We start from the raw sequence: 25,225 nt of genomic DNA on the forward strand, positions 1-25,225 counted from the left end.
GAACAGGCACACGGGACAGGATACAGCCCAAGAACAGGCACACGGGACAGGATACAGCCCAAGAACAGGCACACGGGACAGGATACAGCCCAAGAACAGGCACACGGGACAGGATACAGCCCAAGAACAGGCACACAGGACAGGATACAGCCCAAGAACAGACACACGGGACAGGATACAGCCCAAGAACAGGCACACGGGACAGGATACAGCCCAAGAACAGATACACGGGACAGGATACAGCCCAAGAACAGACACATGGGACAGGACACAGCCCAACAGACAGATGGGCGCTTTTCCACATGGAACAATAAAACATAAGAAAGAAGAAAAAAAAAAAAGAGAAAATTGCAGCTTGTTCTATATTGGTTCACTTTCCAGACTCCTGCATCCTACGGACGAGCACACAGGGTCGCCTATGGAGCAGTTAGGACCCGGCCTAACTGGAGGAAGTAGCCAGACCATGTATTACACAGAAGGTCATTCCTTTGGATAAGACGTGTAAGAGCCAATGATGTGGTCCGACACAGATTAAAACTTTCCACTGGGGATCCCTGAAGCAGATTCCTGTGATCCTCTTAATATCAAGAGACCCTGTTGACAAATGGGGATTGTCCAGAAAGGTCAACCTCTTTTAATGTCTCAAAGAATAATTATCTAAAGTAATCTACAGTGGAACCCAAGTATTATATTCCCCTGCAATGCTGCCAAAAGGAAGAGGAAGAATAACAGAGCCCATGAGATCCCTTTTATTTACTTTAAACCTGTTCCTAAAATGTTCAAAAATCAATTACCCCTTTTCATGTAAACCCTGATTAGTGTTTTACCCCATTAAATATTTGTCACACAAATTGTATTCAATGTATTCTTTACATGAAAGTTGGACTATGGCATGTTGTACTGGTGCTAGACTACCATGACAGATTTACCTACCCAAGTTCTACGAAAGAGGCTTTTAGGCTGTCTAGAGGCGCATGAGATAATGAAAGCATAGTCATTACATCTTCAAGGAAACCAACAAGGAGCTTCCGGTCTTCTTCCTAAAATACAAAGGGACAAAACCTAGAGACAGGCGATGATGGACCTTGACACTAAAATAGAGACTACCTGGCAGACTGGCAGCGCAGAACGATACCAATAAACACGACAGACTTAATAGTAAGCTGGGTTCACTTTCCTAGAGATGGCTTACTTACCTGATTGTAGCAGGTTAGCACTCCTGTAGCATAGATAGGGACTGTGGCTTTTGTCAGAACCCCATTGCCTGCTGTGGCATCTAAGAGAGAAGATTGGATAGCGTTATTAAAAGGAATATGTCCGGACTGAAGCAGCCTGAACCATGAGCAGCAGTAATCGCACAATGGCTACCTGACTGCAAGTAGGTGTGTTTTGTACTAAAAGGCTGCAGAGTTACAGCATAGACTTGCTTAGAAAAGCCGGCCGAGGACTCTGCGTCTCAGCTGACTAGTATGAGGAGGGGCCTTAGGCTGGCTTCTCCCCGTTTTTGTTGATTGACAGGTCCCTTCTTATGTGCACAAAGGAAATGACTGCTCTGTGATTGGAACAGAGAAGAGCCGGATGAGGACCTGCCTCAGTTTAGTCAGCCAAAACATACAGTGTGTAGATGACTTTTTAATGTGTCTCAGCTGACTAGCAATAGGTCGGTACCCAGCGGCATCTCTCCACCCAAAACTCTTTGAATGATAAACAGTTCTCTCCCTGTGTGTGCATATATAGAAAATCCTGTCTTTGAGAGCAGGATGGGGAAAAGCCACCATATATTTGTCAGCAGGGCTGTGGAGTCAGAGTCGTGGAGTCGGTTTCCATTTTGGTGGAGTCAGAGTTGGTATAAGATGGGACTGACTCCGACAATATATAATAAACTGGGTTCAGTAGTTCAGTGCAGGATGTGCTGTAAATGTTTTCATAATAATTTGGGAAAGTTATGAAATGTCCTATAAAGGTCTGTTCTGTTCCTGATCTAAGGATCTCGGCTTTTAGTTGAGATGAATCTGTGCTGCACTTTAAGTACAAGCTCAGTAGTGACCAGTGCTGTGGGGTCGGAGTCAGGGAAATTGACGAGTCAGTCGGAGGTTTGACATACCGACTCCACAGCTTTGGTTGTCAGCAAGGACATGTTTTCTTTAGCTCGGGTAGCATCAATCTAATGACAAGTTCCGTTTAAATAAATGGCAATATTTACATAATAAATGGCAATATTTACATCAAGTGTATGAATATTTACATTCATGTGTATGAAGACAGGGTGGGAGATAACGGAGAGCTGAATGAGAGCGTAGCCTATGAGGTGCAGGAACCTAAGAAGTGCATGAGACAAATTCATATCTCCACAATAAGTGACATCTTCCAGACATATTTTTTTTTTGTTTTTAAACATTAATGCGACTTGATAACAACACAGCACTATAACCTGACCGATGTACATTTTAGTCTCCAGCAACTGTGTATTTACAGAATGGGTTTAACACCACTTCTGTCTTTTCTCTTACAATCTATAGAGCGCTCAGTCCTGTCCCCAAGGCATGCCAGAGGTGCTGGGACCTAGCAGACCGGGATCAGATCTGCCAGTCACTTATGTCACATTACTCTGTAATTGGAGCCCATAGTAGCAGCATAAACACTTACCTATATTTTCCTCAGACAGCCTCAATATTTCCTGGAACTGTGGCTTTACCTAAAAAAGAATTTATAGCTGAATATTTTTAGTGACATAACTATACTCACACCGGTGCAAACAAACAAAAGGTTTCCTGCAGCACCGGAGGTGATCTCTGTGCAATTAGTAGCCTGTGGATCTACCTTCACCCAGCGAATATCGGAGTCCAAGACACGGCCACTGCACTGAATCAAGTCTTGTTTTATGTCATGTCCAGATAAAATGCATACCGTGAGCAGAAACAATAGAAGTTTGGGCCAGTTAAGAATGGCTTGAGAAAGGCCGGTAGATGGGCTGCATTCACTAATTCCTTAAATAACCCCCTGACTCCCTGTGTATAGCACCAAAAAACCTTTTTGATTTCTCCTGTGCTGTATTGTAAGCGGATCAGTCCGGTCAGATGGGCGTAGCTTCGGTCCTCCCCACGGCTGCTGCTCGAAGTCCTTGACGTGGATGACGCCTCCTGCGTCATCCTCATCCCTGCAAGATATCTCGCACCTGCGCAGACAAATCATGTCTCACGCTTGCGCAGCACATTTTGCTCAATTGCAGTCAAAGCCGAAAAGCAGAAGTGCGCTTGTGCCAGCAAACGTTTTTCCGGTACGTGAGCCAATGAACCAATCTGTTTGCAGGGTTTTTGAAAAATTTACACCAGACGAACGACAAAGAAATGAAAACACTTTTTACCTTTGTGTTCGTAAATATCTTTCCAAACGTTCTGCACAACCTCCAGAAATATCTTGAAAACTCATGAACGCAAGCTGTTGATGCAACATTGATGCGGCCCACAATCTCGATCAGTTGTGGTAATCTGCAAACAAACCGATGGTTGTTTTGTTACTAACATCAATTTTATTATCAGTTTAATAAAATACCATCTCGATTGTAGTTTCTAAGCATACCAAGTGTCTTCCGAGTATATGACTGTTGCAGTACAGGAGGTAAAGGATGGGCACAAATCTTTACAACATGACAAAAAGGAGATGCTAAGATACCAGTGAGACCCCAATAACTTATAAGATATGGGATATATTCACTAGGACTGGTGGTATTGCACTGCTTTAGGCAGTTATGGTGTAGCATACTGAACACTAGCACTTTGTGAATGCTATTGGCAGACACATAACTAAAATGCCTCTGGTTCTCTTCATGTACAAAAACAAAATTGCCAGCAAAAAAAAATGGTAGTAACAGTGACAGTGGTTGTTCATAAAAACCAGCTATATAGCATTTAAAATCTTTTCTCTTGAAATCAGAAGCAATTTGTGCAATCGTGACCTGCAACTACTACTTTGCTGCAGCCACGATCTACTCAAGTGGGCACAAATTATTTAGAGTCCATACATTACTTATTAGGGATGTTACAGTTAAAGAAATATTGTATACATTATTAATAATAACAAAAATAATAATGAAGACATTTAATGAAACATTGAAAATAATCAGGAAAACCAACTCACAGTTGATTAACAACCCAAAGTAAACTTTCCCAGCCAGTGGTTCCCTCGTGCTCCAGCTGGTGGTCATAAAGCTGTAGTAGTACAGCCAGCTGCTCACGGCTGCCAACTATAGTCGCTACGTCCTGGAGAGGCGATATAGGGCGCGGAAAGCGAGTCACTGTGATGAATGACCAGGAACAAAAGAAAAGCGTTAGCAACGACTAATGATAACCATGGGGATTTCCGTTCAATTCACCTAAAACAGACCTAAGAGGCTAACATATCATCTGATTGTTCCAAGCTGCATAACTACTAAAGTACACAGAAAGGGTCAATAGAAGGGCGCACAGCTACAGAGGGACTTTTCTACATACGATCAATAGTTACATAGTAAGGCAGAAAAAGCGTCCAACAATTCACAGGCTTAACGACCATAAATCATTTGTCCCAGGGGCCATCCAGCACGCTGGTCATATAAGGACGCACACATGGAGTCCGACCAAAAGCCACAACCAAGCATCACAACACACCCAAAAAATGGGGTCCAATAGAATTTCTGCTTGCTGCCCTTTCAACACATTGATTTGCACAAGTATTTTGCCACTAAAAGACAGATCTTTAAAATACACAGTATAATATATATATCTATATATACACATATACATATACACACACACACACACTCTACCATTCAAAAGTTTAGGGTCACTTAGAAATTTCCTTATTTTTGAAAGAAAAGCACAGTTTTTTCCAATGAAGCTAACATTAAATGATTCAGAAATACACTCTATACATTGTTAATGTGGTAAATGACTATTCTCGCTGCAAACGTCTGGTTTGTAATGCAATATCTTCATAGGTGTATATAGAGAGGCCCATTTACAACAACCATCACTCCAGTGTTCTTATGCTACTTTGTGTTTGCTAACTGTGTAAGAATGGATGGTTAGAATACCCTTGAAAAACCCTTGTGCAAGTATGTTAGCACAGCTGAAAACAGTTTGGCTGATTAGAGAAGCTATAAACCTGACCTTCCTTTGATCGAGTTGAGAATCTGGAGCATTACATTTGTTGGTTCCATTAAACTTTCAAAATAGCCAGAAAAAAAGAACTTTTATGTGAAACTCGACAGTCTATTCTTGGTCTTCGGAATGAAGGCTATTCCATGCGAGAAATTGCCAAGAAACTGAAGATTTCCTACAACGGTATGTACTACTCCCTTCAAAGGAGAGCACAAACAGGCTCTAGCCAGAGTAGGAAGAGAAGTGGGATGCCCCGCTGCACAACTGAGCAACAAGACAAGTACATTAGAGTCTGTAGTTTGAGAAATCGACGCCTCACAGGTCCTCAACTGGCATCTTCATTTAATAGTACACGCAAGATTGCCAGTGTCAACGTCTACAGTGAAGAGGCGACCCTGGGATGCTGGCCTTCAGGGCAGAGTGGCAAAGAAAAAGCCATATCTGAGACTGGCTAATAAAAGGAAAAGATTAATATGGGCAAAAGAACAGACATGGGACAGAGGAAAATTGGAAAAAAGTGTTATGGACAGACTAATCCAAATTTGAGGTGTTTGGATCACACAGAAGAACATTTGTGAGACGCAGAACAACTGAAAAGATGCTGGAAGAATGCCTGACGCCATCTGTCAAGCATGGTGGAGGTAATGTGATGGTCTGGGGTTGCTTTAGTGCTGGTAAAGTGGGAGATTTGTACAAGGTAAAAGGGATTTTGAATAAGGAAGGCTATCACTCCATTTTGCAACGCCATGCCATATCCTGTGGACAGCGCTTGATTGGAGCCAATTTCATCCTACAAGAGGACAATGACCCAAAGAACACCTACAAATTATGCAAGAACTATTTAGGGAAGAAGCAAGCAGCTGGTATTCTATCTATAATGGAGTGGCCAGTGCAGTCACCAGGTCTCAACCCCACTGAGCTGTTGTGGTAGCAGCTTGACTGCATGGTACGCAAAAAGTGCCCATCAAGCCAAACCAACTGGTGGGAGGGGCTTCTGGAAGCATGGGGTGAAATTTCTCCAGATTACCTCAGCAAATTAACTGCTAGAATGCCAAAGGTCTGCAATGCTGTAATTGCTGCAAAGGAAGCATTCTTTGACGAAAGCAAATTTTGAAGGAGAAAATTATTATTTCAAATAAAAAAATCTTTTTTTCAAACCTTGTCAATGTCTGGACTAGATTTTAAATTCATTTGGTAACTCATTTAATTAATAAAAGTATGAGTTTTCATGGAAAACACAAAATTGTCTGGGTGACCCTAAACTTTTGAACTGTAGTGTATATTATATTTATCAAAAAGGAAGGCAGCACTCCAGTTTTATTGGACCCACATGGCGTGGCGACGTTTCGGCTCACATGAGCCTTTTTCAAGCCTGACAATTTTGAAATCCACATAAACAGTCCCTACGAGAACAACATGAGAAAGGAGAAAAATACAATTGCAGGAGACAAATATTGATGTATGGTGTTGTGTAATGGTCAAGTTTTTGAGTGCGTGTCAAAATAAAATGTAAGATTGACATCTCTCTGCTTAATAAAATCTATAAGGAAAATAATTTGTATCAAAGTAAAAATATAGCTCTGCTAACACCTGCTTATGGTGGCACCACATGGGTTTCTATCATGCTTTTTGGCATTTTTTATGGCAATAACAACGCACTCTGCTTTGCTAATTATTGACACCTAGACATCCTGGCCGCATGGATCCCATTAGAATTAGTATAGTCTGTCAGGGTCCACTGATGAGTTGTATAATGGATCAATTAACGGTCATGGCTATGTTTTTGAATGGGCTGTCCAGCGCTTTTGTGAAGTACCTGTCTGTGGCCACTATGTAGCTGACAGAATTGTGCAAATCAGAAAATCTGGCCGCCAACACACGGAACAGCTGATCGGTGGGAATGCAGAGTGGCCGCACCCCCACTGATAAGAAATTGATGATCTATCCTACGGATAAGCCATAAAAAAAAAGTCCTGGAAAGACCCCTTAAATGTAAGTAATAGATGCTAGTATGACCAGAGCTTTAAGCTGGCCATACACTGAGAACAGCAGCCAAACATTCATTTGCAATCTCTGGCATGACGGCATTGCATTAAAGGGAATCTGTCACCTTATTTTTGCCCTATGAGATGCGGCCACTGCCATCAGGGGCTTATCTACAGCATTCTGTAATGCTGTAGATAAGCCCCCGTTGTAACCTGAAAGATAAGAAAAACAAGTTAGATTATACTCAGTTATATTTTTATGGAGCCTTACAAAAATGTAGATATAGGATATAAAAACCAAATCTTTATTAAAGTCTTGATAAAAGACAAAACAACCACACAAAACACAAACAACCGTGTCACCTACTGAACCCTAAAAGAAGGGGTCCTGATATCAAAACTGCCTAACAGCAGAGGTTGGCACCCTAAACATAATTGAGATTGGCGCCCCCGCTCAACGACGGCTGTACCCTAAATCTCCTCGATAACCCTGAATAAGTGCAGCAAACGGTTATTCACTTAACCAGGAAAGGAGTGTATAGGGGTTGCCACAATGATAGTAGCTGGGTAGGCAACAATAGAAAAAGTGCAAAAAACAGTGTAATTGACAAAGACCATAAAGTGACATGTGCAAACAGATGAGTACCTAACTAACTGTTCCCTGTATCTGTAACCCTTCCTATTAGCAGAGGTTGGCACCCTACTGGTCAGCGGAATGGCGCCCCCCGCTCCACGACGGCTCACCCTCAATGCGCCCTGATATAGCTGATAATAAAACATTAGGGTGATACAATATTATTTCAGGAAGGTATTATAAAATAATCAAAAGATTTTCAACACATGTTGATAACAGTATAAAAGGGTACTCAAGTTTTGATGATGGATAGGCAAAACCTCAATGCATTTCTCCCAACAGGATCATCAGGAGGTAGATAGTTAGATAATGTGTGGAAAATGACCAAAAAAAGGAGATTTTTGTGTACTCACCGTAAAATCTCTTTCTCTTAGCCTTTAATTGGGGGACACAGAACCGTGGGTGTTATGCTGCTGTCCACTAGGAGGCGACACTATGCATAATCTGAAAAAGATTAACTTTGGCTCCTCCTCTGCAGTATACACCCCTGGACGGCGTCAGCCTTCTCCAGTTTTGTGCAAAAGCATTAGGAGGAATATACCAGAAACATAACCATGCCTGTAAGAAGGCTACCATAAATGAGCTCAAACAATATGAGAACCCAGCTCAAACAATATGAGAACCCAAACGTAACAACGGCCCGCAAGGGCAACAGGGTGGGAGCTGTGTCCCCCAATTAAAGGCTAAGAGAAAGAGATTTTACGGTGAGTACACAAAAATCTCCTTTACTCTGTCGCCTTATTGGGGGACACAGAACCGTGGGACGTCCCAAAGCAGTCCCTGGGTGGGAAGCAGTGGACGAATATTGTACTGACAGTTCCCTAAATTTGGGGTACTGCCGCCTGCAGGACCCGTCTACCCAGGCTCGCATACCCTGAGGACTGGGTATGCGCTCTGTAGTGTTTTGTAAATGTGTGCAGACTAGTCCAAGTGGCTGTCTTACACACTTGATGTGCCGAGGCTTGATGCTGAATGGCCCAAGAGGCCCCTACCGCCCGCGTAGAGTGAGGTGCGATACCGGCCGGAAGAGCAGAATTGTTAAGGCGGTAAGCTTCTTGAATGGTGGACTTGATCCACCTAGCAAGGGTGGCGCTGAAAGCCGGTAGGCCCTTGCGAACGCCTTCTGGAAGAAGGAAAAGTGAATTAGACTTCCGGAAGGGAGCAGTCCTAGACACGTAAATACGCAATGCCCTGACAAAGTCTAGCGTATGCAGAGCCTTCTCCACTCTATGAACGGGAACCGGGCAAAGAGATGGTAATGAGATTTTCTCATTGAGGTGGAAGGTGGACACAACCTTCGGAAGGAAGGATGGCACTGTACGGAGAACCACCTTGTCCTGATAAAAAACCAGGAAGGGTTGTCTGCAGGAAAGAGCTGAAAGTTCGGACACCCTGCGTAGCGAGGTGATTGCCACCAGGAAAAACCACTTCCTGTGATAGAAAGCGGAGTGAGACCTCCTTTAGGGGTTCAAAAGGAGGTGACTGTAGTGCTGTCAAGACCAGGTTGAGGTCCCACGTCTCCGACGGATGTTTGTAGGGGGGAACCAATCGAGAAACCCCTTGGAGAAAAGTCTTCACTTGCGGATTGTTAGCAAAATGCCTCTGAAAGAGCACTGAAAGCGCTGACACCTGGCTCTTAAGCGAGCCCAGGGATAGCCCGGCGTCCAGGCCTGACTGAAGGAAACCGAGGACCTTTGGAAGAGAATAGGGGAGTGGGATGTGCCCACGGAATTCGCACCATGTGAAGAAAGCCTTCCAGGTACGATAGTAAGTTTTGGCTGAAGTTGGCTTTCGAGCCCTGATCATGGTTTTAACAACGTCCGATGAAAAAACCTGCTTGGGTCAAAAACCAGGTCTCAATGGCCACGCCGTCAGATTGAGAGCCCCTGATTTCTGGTGGAAGAACAGGCCTTGTGACAGAAGTTCGGGACGTGTGGGGAGACGCCAGGGAGCGTCTGCTGTGAGTTGCACTACGTCGGCGTACCATGTACGCCTGGGCCAGTGTGGAGTGAACAGGATGGTGGGGAACACCCTCTTGTTTGATCTTCCTCAGGACTCTGGAAATCAGGGGAAGGGGTGGAAAAATGTACAGAAGCTGGAACTGGGTCCAGTCCTGAACCAGGGCATCTGCTCCGAGCGACTGCGGATCGCGCGTCCTGGCCATGAAATTGGGAACTTTGGCATTGAGATGGGATGGCATCAGAACCACGTCCGGGGTCCCCCAACGATGGCAGATCTGATGGAAAACTTCGGGATGGAGAGACCACTCCCCCGAGTCCATTCCTTGACGGCTGAGATAGTCGGCTTCCCAGTTGTCCACACCCAGAATGTGGACCGCAGAGAGTACCGACCTCGCATCCTCCGCCCAGTGTAGGATACGTGTTACTTCGTTCATCGCCTGGATGCTGCGGGTGCCGCCTTGATGGTTCACGTATGCCACCGCCGTGGCATTGTCCGACTGCACTCTGGTATGAGAGTCTGCTAGCAAGTGATGGAAGGCTTTCAATGCCAGGAAGATGGCCCGAATTTCCAAGATGTTGATGGGCATGGTCACTTCCATTGGTGACCACTTGCCTTGCGCTCTGTGATGTAGGTGTACCGCGCTCCAACCTGAAAGGCTTGCGCCGGTGGTCAAAACCTTTCAGTGACCGGAGAGAAAAGGATTTTCCCATTGCAAGCGAGGTTGGCTGGAGCCACCAGTGCAGGACCCTCCTGGTTTTCGCTGATAACCGGAACTATCTCTTGAGGGAGAACAGATTCCTGTCCCAGGACTTGAGGATGGGGTCTGAGGTGAGTCTGGGCAAATGGTACCGCCTCCATTGCCGCTGCCATCCTGCCCAGTCCGCTCATGGCATACCGGAGAGATCGGGGGAAACCGCGGAGGAGAGTGTGAACTCCCAAACGGAGGACAGTGCCTTGTCCCTGGGGAGGATCACCAGACCCCTGGAGATGTCAAATAGCATCCCCAGGAAGGTCAGAGACTGACTTGGGGTAGTCGAGGACTTCTGTAAATTGACTAACCATCCCAGGCGACTCAGAGTGTCGATCGTGATTGAGACTTTGACCTCGCAGTCCTTGAAGGTGGGGGCCTTGATGAGGAGGTCGTCCAGGTATGGAACGACTACTATGTCTCTGGAGTGCAGAACGTCCATGGTAGCTGCCATGTCCTTTGTAAATGTTCTGGGAGCCGTGGCGAGACCAAACGGGAGGGCCACAAACTGGTAATGGTCTTGGTTGATTGCGAGTTTGAGAAATCTCTGATGGGCCAAGCAATCGGTATATGCAGGTATGCGTCCTGTATGTCTATGGAGGCGAGATATTCTCCTTCCTCCATGGACGCAACGATTGACCGGAGGGATTCCATGCGAAGGTGACGAACTCGAACATACTTATTCAGTTGCTTGAGGTCTAGTATGGGTCGGACGCTGCCTCCCTTTTTGGGCACCACGAACAGGTTGGAGTAGAACCCTCGTAAGCGCTCGTCTGCTGGAACCGGTATTATGACTCCTGCTTGCAGGAAGGATGAAACCGCTTGATGGAAGGCTTGAGCTTTGAGTGGAGGTTTTGGAGGAACAGAGAAAAAACCTGTGCGGTGGGCTGGTAGTAAACTCGATTTTGTATCCTGAAGACAATATTTCCTTGACCCACCTGTCTTCTGTAATAGGCAGCCAGACCTGCTGAAAGAGTAGCAGTCGTCCGCCTACAAGTGCGGTGTTTTCCGGAGGGGATGTGATGAATGAAAAGTCTGAGCTTTCCCTCCCTTGGGTTTTGCCTGGCTTTCCTTTGACTGCCAGTTTCTGTCCGGCCTGTGCCGCCCGTGTGTTGTCCCTGAGAGGGGAACTGTTATGACTAGCCTGAAGAATTCCGAAAGGAACGGAAACGAGATTGATTACGTCTTTTAAACGTGCGTTTTGGTTTCAGCTGAGGGAGGGAAGTACTTTTACCCCCGGTAGCATTGGATATCATTGTATCCAGCTTTCCACCGAAAGGACGGCCCCTGAAGTACGGGAGATTTGTTAGGGACTTTTTTAAGGCCGCATCCGCCTTCCATTGTCTTAGCCAGAGAATATGCCGGATTGTGATGGCATTTGATGCTATTTCCGCTACCCCTCTTGCAGAATCCAACGCTGCATGGACCATGTAATCTGTCACTACTGCAATTTGCACCGCCTGGTCCGCCAGCTGAGGATTTGAAGCTTGGAGGCCCTGTTGTAATAGATCAGCCCAGGCCATAATGGCCTTGGCAGCCCAAACTGAAGCAAATGCAGGAGCTAAAGAGGCACCTGCCGCCTTGAAGATTGAACGAGCCATGCGTTCTTCCTGTCTGTCTGCTGCGTCCTTGAGGGTTGAGCGGTCAGGCAGCGAGAGAAGCGTTTGTGCTGTCAGCCTAGAGACTGGAGGATCCACTTTAGGCGGATCTGTCCAATCCTTAGTGTCCTTCTGTGGGAAGGGGTACTTTGCTTTCAAGTATTTGCGATTGGCGTTTTCTCAGGCTGCGAAAAATGCTTAGAAAGTATTTTTTTTTTTTTTTTTTTTAAATTCTGGGTGATCAAGAAAGACCTCAGATGGTTTCTGAACACTTTCAAAGGAAATCTTGTGTTCTGGTACTTCAGGGGTTGGATCAGAAAAGTCTAGCACCCGAAGGATGGAAGAGATTATATCCTCAACTAGCGCAGCATTGTTAGGGGGACAAGGGAGCAGAGCGTTCCTTGTTTCGTTATCTAAGTTGGAGTCACATATGCCCTCTGAGTCTTGTGTGGTCTGGGATCGTTGTGGAGATCCACATTGTCTCTCTGTATCAGGGGACGGTCTCGGTGACCTGTAGCCACTGTCTCTCCCTGGAGGGGGACGACCTAGTGCTATGTGAGGACGCAGATGAACGCGACCTGTGGGTCCGCTTACGTCTCGAACTGTCGTAAGCGGCCTGTTCCTGATACCGGACGTCCCTTTGCTGGGTAACGTTCATAGTCGAGACATGACCCTGCAGAGCCTGCAGTAGTGAGGTCAGGTTATCTATAGACTTTGTTATAGACTGCGACATCTGAGTCGCCCATTCTGGCGCAGTAGCGGCCGCAGAAGCGTTGCTGTTCTTTGGGTACAGTCCCAGCAGTGCGGGTACGTGCTGCCGCTGGGGAGAGTGGCCTTGCAGGCTGTGCAGACTGCGCAAAAGCAGTCTTGCCTGGTCCTTTTTTGAGCCCGACATAGTAACTATTCGCAGAGGCCCTACAGGTGTATCTACGCAGAGGAAAGGAGGGGTAGGGGAGCGTTATAGGTTACAGGAACTCACAGCTGAGTACAAAGGACCCAGCTGTGATCTTACCCCACCGGTGCTCCCCCTAGGTCCAGCACTGGTAAATCCTCTTGTGCCCCCCAGAGACTGCTGTGCTGCCTTCAGTTTCTTCAGGTGCAGCAAGATGGCCACCGGATTCTGAGGTGGAGGGGGAAGGGGGCGGAGAGCTGAAAAGGGCGCGCGGAGCTATGTAGAAGCGCGCCCTTCCTGTCTCGATCCGCCCCTTCTATGACACTGTAGTGTCATTTTTCGTCATCCGGGGGTGGGCCGGGGGGCGGGAATATGGCGGCGACTTCGGCTAGGCCGAAGCCGCGGCCTAAATTTGATAGCTCATGCCCAGAAGGGCTCCAGGACGGCGCGGTTGTCCGGGGGAGGGTCGGATTCCAACCAGACCCCCCCGGATTGAACGGTAGGCTAGCGGTGGGGATATGAGCGCCACCTGGGCCCTGTGGGGGGTCCCTTTGAGGCGCTATGCAGCTGGTGCTGCCGCAGAGACAGGGGTGCCGGGAGCCCTGTCTCTGACAAGTGCCATGCCTGCCTGCACCTCCCCCGGTCCAAACAGGAGCCCGCAGCTGGGCTGGGGTCCCTGGACATGTAAGTGGCCGAATGGTGCCTGGTACAGGCCCTACCTGCGGTGTCTCGACCTAATGCCCCCAGAGGGGGATTAGGGAGGGTGCTGCTGTCACCGTCAGGGGGCTTCGTCCTACCCTCGACCTCAACCAAGAGCCCAAGGAAACTGGGGAAGGAGGGGGGGTTCTCGACTTCGAACCAGTACCCGAGGGACTGGGGAAGGAGCGACATGGGGAAGAACCATCTCGACCTCAACCGGGTACCCCTTAATAGGGGACCGAGGAGGGAGCCATGCCGGGGGTCTCACTGGAGACCCGCTTTTCTTCATCTGTAATCCGTTGAAAAAAATTAAGGAAAAAAAAAACGGAAGAGAGAAAAAAATCTTAGGTGTGCCTCCTTGCGACACTAAGCAAAAACTGGAGAAGGCTGACGCCATCCAGGGGTGTATACTGCAGAGGAGGAGCCAAAGTTAATCTTTTTCAGATTATGCATAGTGTCGCCTCCTAGTGGACAGCAGCATAACACCCACGGTTCTGTGTCCCCCAATAAGGCGACAGAGTAAAAAAAAACATATATATAGCTGCTAATTAGTAACACGCACGCCCGACATTAAAGCAATGGCGGCGTAACTGTTCTCATCAGGTTGAGAGGCCGATACACCTGTCAATCAGGTGCGATCGACTTTGGCTGATAGAGCATAAGCCTGTCTACATTTTCAGTATTGGATCCATGCCTGGCCCCATTGTGAGATCATTAGACAGGGACCTCTATGTCATGCAGGAAGTGGGTGTTACTAATTAGCAGATATATATATATATATAGGGGTTTTTGTCATTTCCCACACATCATCTATCTACCTCCTGATGATCCTGTTGGGAGAAACTCATTGAGGTTTTGCCCATCCATCATCAAAACTTGAGTACCCTTTTCTACTGTTATCAACATGTGTTGAAAATCTTTTGATTATTTTATAATGCCTTCCAGAAATAATATTGTATCACCCTAATGTTTTATTATCAGTTATATCAGGGCGCATTGAGGGTGAGCCGTCGTGGAGCGGGGGGCGCCATTCCGCTGACCAGTAGGGAAGGGTTACAGGTACAGGGAACAGTTAGTTAGGTACTCATCTGTTTGGACATGTCACTTTATTGTCTGTCAATTGCACAGTTTTTTGCACTTTTTCTATTGTTGCCTACCCAGCCACTATCATTGTGGTAACCCCTATACACTCCTTTCCTGGTAAAGTGAATAACCGTTTGCTGCACTTATTCAGGGTTATCGAGGAGATTTAGGGTACAGCCGTCGTTGAGCGGGGGCGCCAATCTCAATTATGTTTAGGGTGCCAACCTCCGCTGTTAGGCAGTTTTGATATCAGGACCCCTTCTTTTAGGGTTCAGTAGGTGACACAGTTGTTTGTGTTTTTGTGTGGTTGCTTTGTCTTTTATGAAGACTTTAATAAAGGTTTGGTTTTAATATCCTATATCTACATTTTTGTAAGGCTCCCTGAAAATATAACTGATGCTTTTTGACCTTACTGGTTTATATACTTTTCAAAAAAATTTTTTAGATTATACTCACACGGGGATTCGGTCTGATGGGTGTCGCAGTCCGGCGCCTCCCATCTTTTAGCAATGACGTCCTCCTCCTTACTTCTGCCGCGGCTCCTGCACAGACGTACTATATCTGCCCTATTGAGAGCAGATTAATGTACTGCAGTGCACAGGCGTCGGGCCTCTCTGACCTTTCCCAGCACCTGCGCACTGTAGTACTCTGCTCTGCCCTCAATAGGGCAGATATAGTACGCCTGCGCAGGAGCCGCGGCAGAAGTAAGGAGGACCACCGCGACACCCATCGGACAGGACTGGACCCCCGGGTGAGTATAATCTACCTTGTTTTTATCTTTCAGGTTACATCGGGGGCTTATCTACAGAATTATAGAATGCTATAGATAAGCCCCTGATGGCGGTGGCCGCATCTCATAGGGCAAAAATAAGGTGACAGATTCCCTTTAAGCCAACACTGTACACTGCTAATGTTACACGACATGCATATGTAATTTGATAATCTTTGCATTTCACAGCTGAGCCACAACTGAGGCCTATACCCTGAATAAAAATCCCAAAGTGAAATTAAGATAAAGATGCCAAACATTTCATAGATACAAGATTACATCTTTTTGTAGCAGCTTTGAATTGGTCACTCAAGTTACAACAGACAGAATAAGTAGTTTCTTTTCTATTTCTTCTTGGCGGAACAATGAAATCCAGCTGAAGTTACTTCCTTGTAAACTCATTATGAAACCAAAGAACAAAGGGATATGTAAAACAGCTACAAGCAAAGTGAATATATAAGAAAACCAACCATGTAGCGTTACGAAAGCCGTCCCTACAGAATCCCCCATATGCATGCACACTCAGCAAAGCATGCATGTTTTCTTTTAGTGAGAAGATGGAGCAATGGAATTTGTAGGACGTTTTTGAAATAATATTTAACTTTTTCAGAACATATTGTGAAATCGCTGTGAAATCCGAGTACTGGACTTGGCTATCTCCGGTATTTTCATAGAGAATGAATCAAGAACATGCTGAGCAAGCACTATGCATCTCCATTCAAGTGGGGACAGAAATCCCGTTCTGGCCATCGGTGAGGGTCTCAGTGGTGCTATACAGAACCCCTTGGCAATAAACAAGAAGACATTTCATATCAGACATGATGATGTAGCTCAGCATAGATGCACCTAACTTTTCTCAAGTGCACACACCATACAATTCCAAGAAAAGGAAACTGTCATGTTAATTAACTTGGACAGAAAGAAAACATGATTACAGTAGTCCTAGCTGTATTAGGTTACAGAAAAATAGTGCATATATTGCATAAAGTTTATTAAACAGATACTTTGGCAGAAGAGTATTGTAATGTAACAATTAATAGTAAGTGCACAGAACATTAGATCTACTGTCACAGGGCAAATAAAGCAACTTGCAACTTATAGGGGTTGTCTGGGCTTGAGACCAATGTCGACAATCAATATGCATGTGTGATTTCCTTACATGCAGATTACTCTCATTCGGCTGCATTCAGTCTGAATCTACAATGTGCACATTCCAATAAGAACAAGGAAAACCACTGCAGGAACACGAATGTCCAAACGGTTCATCAAATATACATGGATACAAATATGAAGTTCTTAAAATATGTTAGTAGATACATTAAAAAAATTGAGATTTTTCCCAATTTTCAATGTGAAGATTTCACAACCACTGAACCAGGCTGACACTTCTGAAGAGATCACTTCTCAGCAGTCATCTAACCATCACAGCCAGGATTGCAATAAAACCAACACCTATACAGAAATTACAGCCTACATGTCCCCTACACACACAGAAATCAAAGCATACATCTCCCCTACGCACATGGAAATCAGCCTACATCTCCCCTACGCACACGGAAATCTCAGACTACATCTCCCCTACACACAAAACTCACAGCCTACATCTTCCCTACACACATGGAAATCAGCCTACATCTCCCCTACGCACACGGAAATCTCAGACTACATCTCCCCTACACACAAACTCAAAGCCTACATCTCCCCTACACACAGAACTCACAGCCTAGATCTCCCCTACACACAGAACTCACAGCCTACATCTCCCCTACACACAGAACTCACAGCCTACATCTCCCCTACACACAGAACTCACAGCCTACATCTCCCCTACACACAGAACTCACAGCCTAGATCTCCCCTACACACAGAACTCACAGCCTACATCTCCCCTACACACAGAACTCACAGCCTAGATCTCCCCTACACACAGAACTCACAGCCTACATTTCCCCTACACACAGAACTCACAGCCTACATTTCCCCTACACACAAAACTCACAGCCTACATCTCCCCTACACACAGAACTCACAGCCTACATCTCCCCTACACACAGAACTCACAGCCTAGATCTCCCCTACACACAGAACTCACAGCCTACATTTCCCCTACACACAGAACTCACAACCTACATCTCCCCTACACACAGAACTCACAGCCTACATTTCCCCTACACACAAAACTCACAGCCTACATCTCCCCTACACACATAACTCACAGCCTACATCTCCCCTACACACAGAACTCACAGCCTACATCTCCCCTACACACAGAACTCACAGCCTACATCTCCCCTACACACAGAACTCACAGCCTACATCTCCCCTACACACAGAACTCACAGCCTACATCTCCCCTACACACAGAACTCACAGCCTACATCTCCCCTACACACAGAACTCACAGCCTACATCTCCCCTACACACAGAACTCACAGCCTAGATCTCCCCTACACACAGAACTCACAGCCTAGATCTCCCCTACACACAGAACTCACAGCCTACATCTCCCCTACACACAGAACTCACAGCCTAGATCTCCCCTACACACAGAACTCACAGCCTACATTTCCCCTACACACAAAACTCACAGCCTACATCTCCCCTACACACAGAACTCACAGCCTACATCTCCCCTACACACAGAACTCACAGCCTACATTTCCCCTACACACAAAACTCACAGCCTAGATCTCCCCTGCACACAGAACTCACAGCCTAGATCTCCCCTACACACAGAACTCACAGCCTACATTTCCCCTACACACAAAACTCACAGCCTACATCTCCCCTACACACAGAACTCACAGCCTAGATCTCCCCTACACACAGAACTCACAGCCTACATTTCCCCTACACACAAAACTCACAGCCTACATCTCCCCTACACACAGAACTCACAGCCTACATCTCCCCTACACACAGAACTCACAGCCTACATCTCCCCTCCTTGCACAATGACCTGATGATCACAGAACATTCCAAGAAAATTTTCCTGTACAAGTAGGTAAGTCACCTACAGATACTAGTTTCCTATGGTCTATGGGGCTCTGCTGTGTACGGTATTAATAATACACACCAGCACAAAAAAAAAAAGAGCAGCTCTAAAAATCAAATTACAATTAGAAAACAAAAACAAATTAGATAAACAAACCCGTGTTAATATCTGGTTTTGCTTAGTGGAAAGAAAATACAGGTGATGCATTCACTTTAAAGGAACAACAATGTGCTCATCTGTTAAATGAACAATGTTCCAAATAGGACAGAAGACACATTACACAGTCTCACATGCTGGGACGGCTGAGTCAGATGCAGGAAAATCACAGACAGCAGATCTATTTTAAGGGCCAGCAGACAAACCATAATAGAAGCTGGAAAAATAAAATCAAACTTTCTGTGTGTATAAACCGCCACTACTGTATGGTATGCAACTACACACACACAAAAAACAAAAAAAAAAGAGGAACACACTGCCAATGATTGCAAAAAAAGCAATCCAAGACTGACACACACTGTGCCAGGACAGAGCACTTAAACCCAAGTATCTGAAGCGATTGTACAGTGAAAACAATTTACCAGCTATGCACAGAATTGGTGACAACTTGTTCCTCAGTGAGGGTCAGATCACTCAGATCCGAACCGATTGGCAAAACAGGGAACCTTTATCCCCGTAAGAACGGAATGGTAGTGAACGTGTGACCTGACCTCAATTTGTTGCCTATGGGGCTTTACTGGCAGTCACATAGAGAATGAATGGAGAGGCGGTCGGACACTTGATCTTTTGGGACATTTTGTAACGGTGATAAAAGTTATGGAGGGACAGCCACCAATCAGTAAGTTATCCCATATCATGCTCATTTGTGACAGATTGTACAGTGAAACAAGTAATTGCATAAAAGGACTAATATATTTGTTATAACTCTGGTCCTTCTTTACCTTCTATCTGTAATACTTCTCCTTGCAGCTTGGCTTTATTTGTAAAAGGTGCATTCTGTAAAACTGTGGCAAACAGCGAGGGAATAAGGGACTGCAGGGCAGAGAGATACATGTGCAGCTTGTGCTCATCCAGGCCATGCTCCCCTTCCTAGAATAAGAAGGGAATACAGATGAATTAGCAGTGATCCGGCCGTAAAATCACAAGTCTCGGTCAGGCTCTAAGAACGAGAGCACCAACCCATGCTTAGGGCAATGTGACTGTGCTGACGATTGTGGAGCGGCGGAAATACATTGTAATACCCTGATCATACTATAGACCCCATAGCAGCAACAAATTGGCTTTAAATTTAAGCATATCCTGATCAATCGGTTTTCCTATAAAGTATTTTATTCTATGTGAGTGTACAAAATATTCATATTAGCTTTTTATGTCGCTTACCGTATTTTTCGGACTACGAAACGCACTTTTTTCCTCCAAAAATGTGAAGGAAAATGGGGGGTGCATCTTATAGACCGGATATCCCGCCTGTGGTGGGGAAGTAGGGAGGTGGGGGAGCGGTTTCGGCGGAGCAGCGAGTCACAGAGGCAGGAGTCGGCTGCTGCGGCTAACTCCTGTGCCCGCTGCTAAAGAGAAATGAATATTCACTGCATTCCATGCCCATGGGCGCAGAAGGCAATGAATAGTAATTTCTCTTTAATGGCATCCTGGTATGACTGGCCCCTATCTAAGGCGTGGTATGCATGACCCCATCAGAAAACATTAACAAACCATTACACTTACCTTCCCGGCAATCACTCGCAGCATCCTGCTCCAATGTCAGCAGCTACTTAATGCTGGTAAGTAGCGAAAGGAAGGGACGTCATGCGCTGCTTGCAAGCTGAAGGGCAGCTGCCGGAATACTCAATGCTCTGCAGTGCACGCTGGGACTGTGTGCGCGCAAAGCAGTGAATATTCATTGCTCTCTAGCAAGCACAGTATCAGCCGGAGTCTTCCTGCTGCTGCAGTCGGTCACGATGCCGATACTAAAGAGAAGTGAATATTCACCCCATTCCATGAATATTCATCTCTTACGTATCGGCACACGTGACTGCCGGCAGCAGCAGGAAGTCTCCGGCTGACACTTCTCTCTAGAGAGCAATGAATACTAACTGCATTGCGCGCACATAGTCCCGGCATGCAGAGCATTGAAGCAGCTGCCTTTCAGCTTGCAATCAGCACATGACGTCTCTGCCATGCGTTGCTTACAAGCATAAAAGCAGTTGCTGGCATCGGAATAGGACGCTGCAAGGGAGCACTGGGAAGGTAAGTGTAATTTTTTTTTTTTTAATGTCTTCTGATGGGGCCAATCCTACCAGGATGGGGGGTGGGGGCCATTCATACCAGGACCAGGATGGGGCCAATCATACCATGTAAAGGATGAGACCCTGAATACCAGGATAGGGATGATAGCCAGGATAGGGATGAGGGAGACCATTCCTACCTGAATAGGGATAAGGGGGGGCATGCATACCAGGCTACGCATGGAGAGGCGTGCACACCAGGATAGGGATGAGGGTGATCATTCTTGCCAGGATAGGGATAAGGGGGGCATGCATACCAGGGTAGGGATGAGGGGGGCCATGCGTATCAGGATGGGGATGAGGGGACCATATATACCAGGATAGGGGATATTAAGTACAGAGTTGACCACATTTTTTGCTTCAATTTTTTCCCTAATCTCCACCTCTAAAACCTAGGTGCGTCTTATAGTCCGAAGAATACGGTAACTTGGTTTCTGTTCCATCAAAGGAAAAAAAAGTTACAATACAGAATAACACTTCAACGTTCACTGCTTTCCGAATGTAGCTTTCATGGTGATCAGCCGATCACCACAGGTCCCTCTTAGGCCTGTTTCACACATCCGTTTGTGACCATCAGTCAAAATCCGCTGTTTTTCAAAAAAAAAAAAAACGGATCCGCCATTTGTCTTTGCGGATCCATTTTTTTCCCCATTGACTTGCATTGTGGGCGGATTTTGACTGATGATCGTCCGTTGCGTCCGTGTTTGTGCAGATCTGCGAGAATTTTGGCGTCCGCCGACATCACCTAACGGAGCCTGCAACGTTTTTTTGCTTCACGGATCCGCATTTGTCCTTTTTAACCCTGAATCAACTCTGGCTGCTAGAAGAAAATATTCTCTCTCTTTCTCTCTCTCCTTACCCGACACCTCCTCCATTTCTCGCGATCTCCTCCCTCATGGTCTCACTTCGCGCGGGATGTGTGATCGCACCGCAGATGCCCGCTCTCCTCCGGATACCGCTACATCCGCCTTTTTTTTGTTTTTTCTTTTTTCCAGGCGCGGTTCCTTTTAATTTTTGCCATCGGCGGATCCGTACATCCGCCGATCCGCTGTCCCCCGTTTCTGTCAGTCTGCCTGCGGATCCGTTTTCTGCTATTTTGGCGGATTTACGCGTAGACTGACAGAAAAAACTGAAGTGTGAAACAGGCCTTAGCTAGCCTCACACATTGATGACTCCTATGGAAAAAATGCCAGCCAGGCATTCAGAAGAACGGCCGTCCATAGAATACAACGACTATACAAGTCCACGAGAGGAAATTAAGCGTATGTGCACACGCCGTTTTCTTTCTTTTTTGTCTATAAAAGACGCTCAAAGCCTGAACGTATGTACAGCAAGTCGTCTATGCATAGACATGAATATATTAATTCTTTCATCGGTTTGTTATTTTTTTTTTTTTTTCAGATGAGATTGGAGTAGATCTGCTCTGAAACCCGCCTGAAAAAAAAAAAAAAAATGCTGTGTACATACTCTAAAGGATTACATTTTTATTCATACGCTAAACAATCTGGTTTTCACACATTATGTCAGAGCACTTCCAAAATGAACAGCCTCCGCAATATCAGGCCAGTAGTTTCAATGTCATGGTTGTTGAGTGTTTAAGGCAATGTAAAGACTCAACTTACCCGGAGGAGTTTTTCAATTTTGCTCAGAAGAGTGGGAATAAGGTGGGATTGAAGGTTTCCAAGCTCCATAGTCCATGCAGCATACGCTGGTAAAAATACCTGGTGAGTGGCACCCACTACACGCTCTGAGGGGTCCCCTAAGGCCGTTAGGAGGAGTTCAAAACCCTGGAAGGACATCATATTAATGACTATTTCAGAACAGCAATCATTCCATGGAGAAAAAAGTGTGAGGAAACAGCAAAATGAAAAATCGGACCTCCATGTGCTGGCGTTTATCCATATCCTTAAAGGGGTTGTCCAGGTTTGAAGTCTGAAGTTTCTCTGTTACTTAACACTTGCAAATTAACACACAGTGCCTGTCAAGCACTGATAAGATTCTCTGGTACTGGCGGCAATATTGGGTGGTCATCTGGTGGCAAGACAGGGCGGTCAAATAACCAAAAGTATGTGATAAGCATACTCCCAGCAACACTCATTCGCATTGATTAAGGTTGTGCACATGCACGTCTAGTCAGAAAGTGGCCAGCAGTCTGCAGATCATATTACCGGCCACTCTTGGTACACGCCATCAGGATTCACTAGTCTGCAGTTACATAGTGTGACTGCAGACTTGTGTGCCAAACCTGGACAACTCCTTTAACAATGTGGGACAAAATGACTTTGTGGTTTTTAGCTCCAACTCCTTACCATGACCCATACATTTAAGGGAAAGTATCAATAATAAATGATCTAGTGTTTAAAAATCAAGTTTTTATGTTAAATGTATTGTTTAAAAATATTTGATAATTTCTTTTTCAATTTTTTCAGATCCCTATTGATTAGAGTTGAGCGACTTTGGTCGGATCGGGTTTCATGAAACATAGGATAACATGGTACTGTACATCCCTTGGAAAACTGCTGCGGATCCAAATCCGTAGGGCCAAATCCGCATGGATCCGCAGACAAATCCGCAATGTGTGCACATACTCTATAAGTGTTGTGTCTCACACAGCTACATAAGATGAGCAGTTCGACATTTAATTATCAACCTTTTATCAGCAATTATCATACTACCTTTATACTAGGCTCACAGTTTCTATTTTGTACAGCAGCCAATCATAGTAACATGGTGAACATGCAGCGTTTGTGGCCTCCTGAGACTCCGCACTCTGGACAGAATTCTACAAATGAATGAAGTTGGTAGAGCGTCCTATGGCACATGCTCACCGGTACCTATCCAGTAGATAGAAGCGCCACAGTGCAAAACGGCCGTTGTCAGCACCTGCACACTCCTTTATTCACTCTCCCGGTGAAGATGTTTTATTTCCAATAAAGTGTGGAACTTTTAAAGATTGGCGAGTCCTACCCTGTCCTTTCTTCTCAAAGCTGGTTCTATCCTAGGAACATTCTAGGACAGTTTTCAGGTGTCAGCATAACAAGATGGTGGACATAGTAATATACTACAGAGATTACATAGGCCAAAAAAAGTATACTTTGCTAATTACAAGGTCTATAGGAAGTTATTTTTAATGGTATTTTCTTTTATACTTTCAATCTATTCCCGCAGAACTACAACCATTGACTGTCAGTGACATGTACCTGTTGATATTTGTCCGGATCATCAATGTATCCCATAATTATGCCAAGACTTTTAATCACAGCTTCCCGCACCATATCTGCTTTGTCTTCCAGCAGCATCTGTTGTAACATTGACAACACTAGAGAGCTTCTTATCTCTTTCTGAAAAATAGAGGAGCATGCATTGCTATAGTAATCCGACATGGAATTCCCCACACTTTAATAAAAGACCATCACGGTGTAAGGGAAAAGTGTACAATACTGCCCGGAATCCTGTGATGTGGGGAAAATAACACTAGGGGAGGGGCACCAACAACATTACTAGATTTCTGGCTCTTTTTTAAAAAAAAAAAAAGATTTCCTTTTTTGCCAAGCATTTAGCACTGGTGAGGGACAGAGACTAGACACATGCAGTACTTTTGTATGGTGGGTCCGATTGCTTTACAGCGGTAAATCGATATTGATTTGTCAGGTCTGCTCTTCATTAACTGATCGATGAACACTAAACATGGAAAGGCACATTATATTACATACTTTAAATGTCAAGTTTGAAAGCTATCCCGTCTCTAGGGAGATGGGGGATAGCTTCCTGACCACTGGGGGCCTCACTGATCAAGAGAAGAAGAGCTATGAAGAGCCCTGAGTGAACGGAACAGTGGCCAACAATGTGCACTGCCCCTGCACTCTTAATGGGACAATTGAGATTGCCAAGCGATGCATACAGTGGTCTTCGGCATTACTAATAGAATGACTAGAGTGGTACTGTGCATAATCAATCACCTTCAGAGCCCCAAGATTAATGGGGGCCCCAGCAGATGGACGCCCAATGATCTGGAAATTATCCCACAGATATGGAATATTTCTCAAACTTGAGAATACCCCTTTAATACTGACAAAGGCTGTATTCCCTGACTCTGGAAATTCATTCCCCAATGGCTTGCTGGTAGTAATAAGATAAAGCATATGGAATAGCTGACCCAGCTAAACAGGAAGAAATCCCTGTGCTGCAGAGAAGATTTGGTCCATAATTCTCATAAAGCTGCATTGTGAATACAAGGCTTCACCACCACCGCATGACCCAGCACACCGTACTCCTCCCAGCTCACACTTTCATATTCTGCGTCTTATCGTCATAAGATTAGTCTGTAATAAGTTAACAGCACAAAGAATTCCTCAAAAATGAGTGATCCCTTCCCAAACAAGATAGAAACCTACTGCAATATGGAAGAAGCAAACCATGATCAAATAAAAGGTTAATCATTTA

At 45.4% G+C, this 25,225-nt stretch overlaps 1 protein-coding gene across 6 annotated transcripts in view; it reads right to left on the reverse strand.

Moving 5' to 3' along the window:
• RELCH (RAB11 binding and LisH domain, coiled-coil and HEAT repeat containing) overlaps positions 1-25,225 on the reverse strand; it is a 159,439-nt gene that overhangs the window by 50,803 nt on the left and 83,411 nt on the right. For all 6 annotated transcript variants that reach the window (XR_012220911.1, XM_073550188.1, XM_073550187.1 and 3 more), the window contains 8 exons: positions 23,983-24,123; positions 22,405-22,569; positions 19,442-19,589; positions 4,138-4,294; positions 3,365-3,488; positions 2,647-2,695; positions 1,197-1,276; positions 934-1,040 (listed from right to left, as the gene is read on the reverse strand). Coding sequence is in view for 5 of the 6 variants with exons in the window: in XM_073550188.1 (XP_073406289.1) it covers positions 934-1,040; positions 1,197-1,276; positions 2,647-2,695; positions 3,365-3,488; positions 4,138-4,294; positions 19,442-19,589; positions 22,405-22,569; positions 23,983-24,123 (971 nt within the window). In the remaining variant the exon portion in view is untranslated. The remainder of the gene's footprint in view (positions 1-933; positions 1,041-1,196; positions 1,277-2,646; positions 2,696-3,364; positions 3,489-4,137; positions 4,295-19,441; positions 19,590-22,404; positions 22,570-23,982; positions 24,124-25,225) is intronic.

Source organism: Dendrobates tinctorius, unplaced genomic scaffold, assembly GCF_039654945.1.
Source record: "Dendrobates tinctorius isolate UK_male_01 unplaced genomic scaffold, ASM3965494v1 ptg000163l, whole genome shotgun sequence".
In the NCBI taxonomy this organism is placed as follows: domain Eukaryota; kingdom Metazoa; phylum Chordata; class Amphibia; order Anura; family Dendrobatidae; genus Dendrobates; species Dendrobates tinctorius.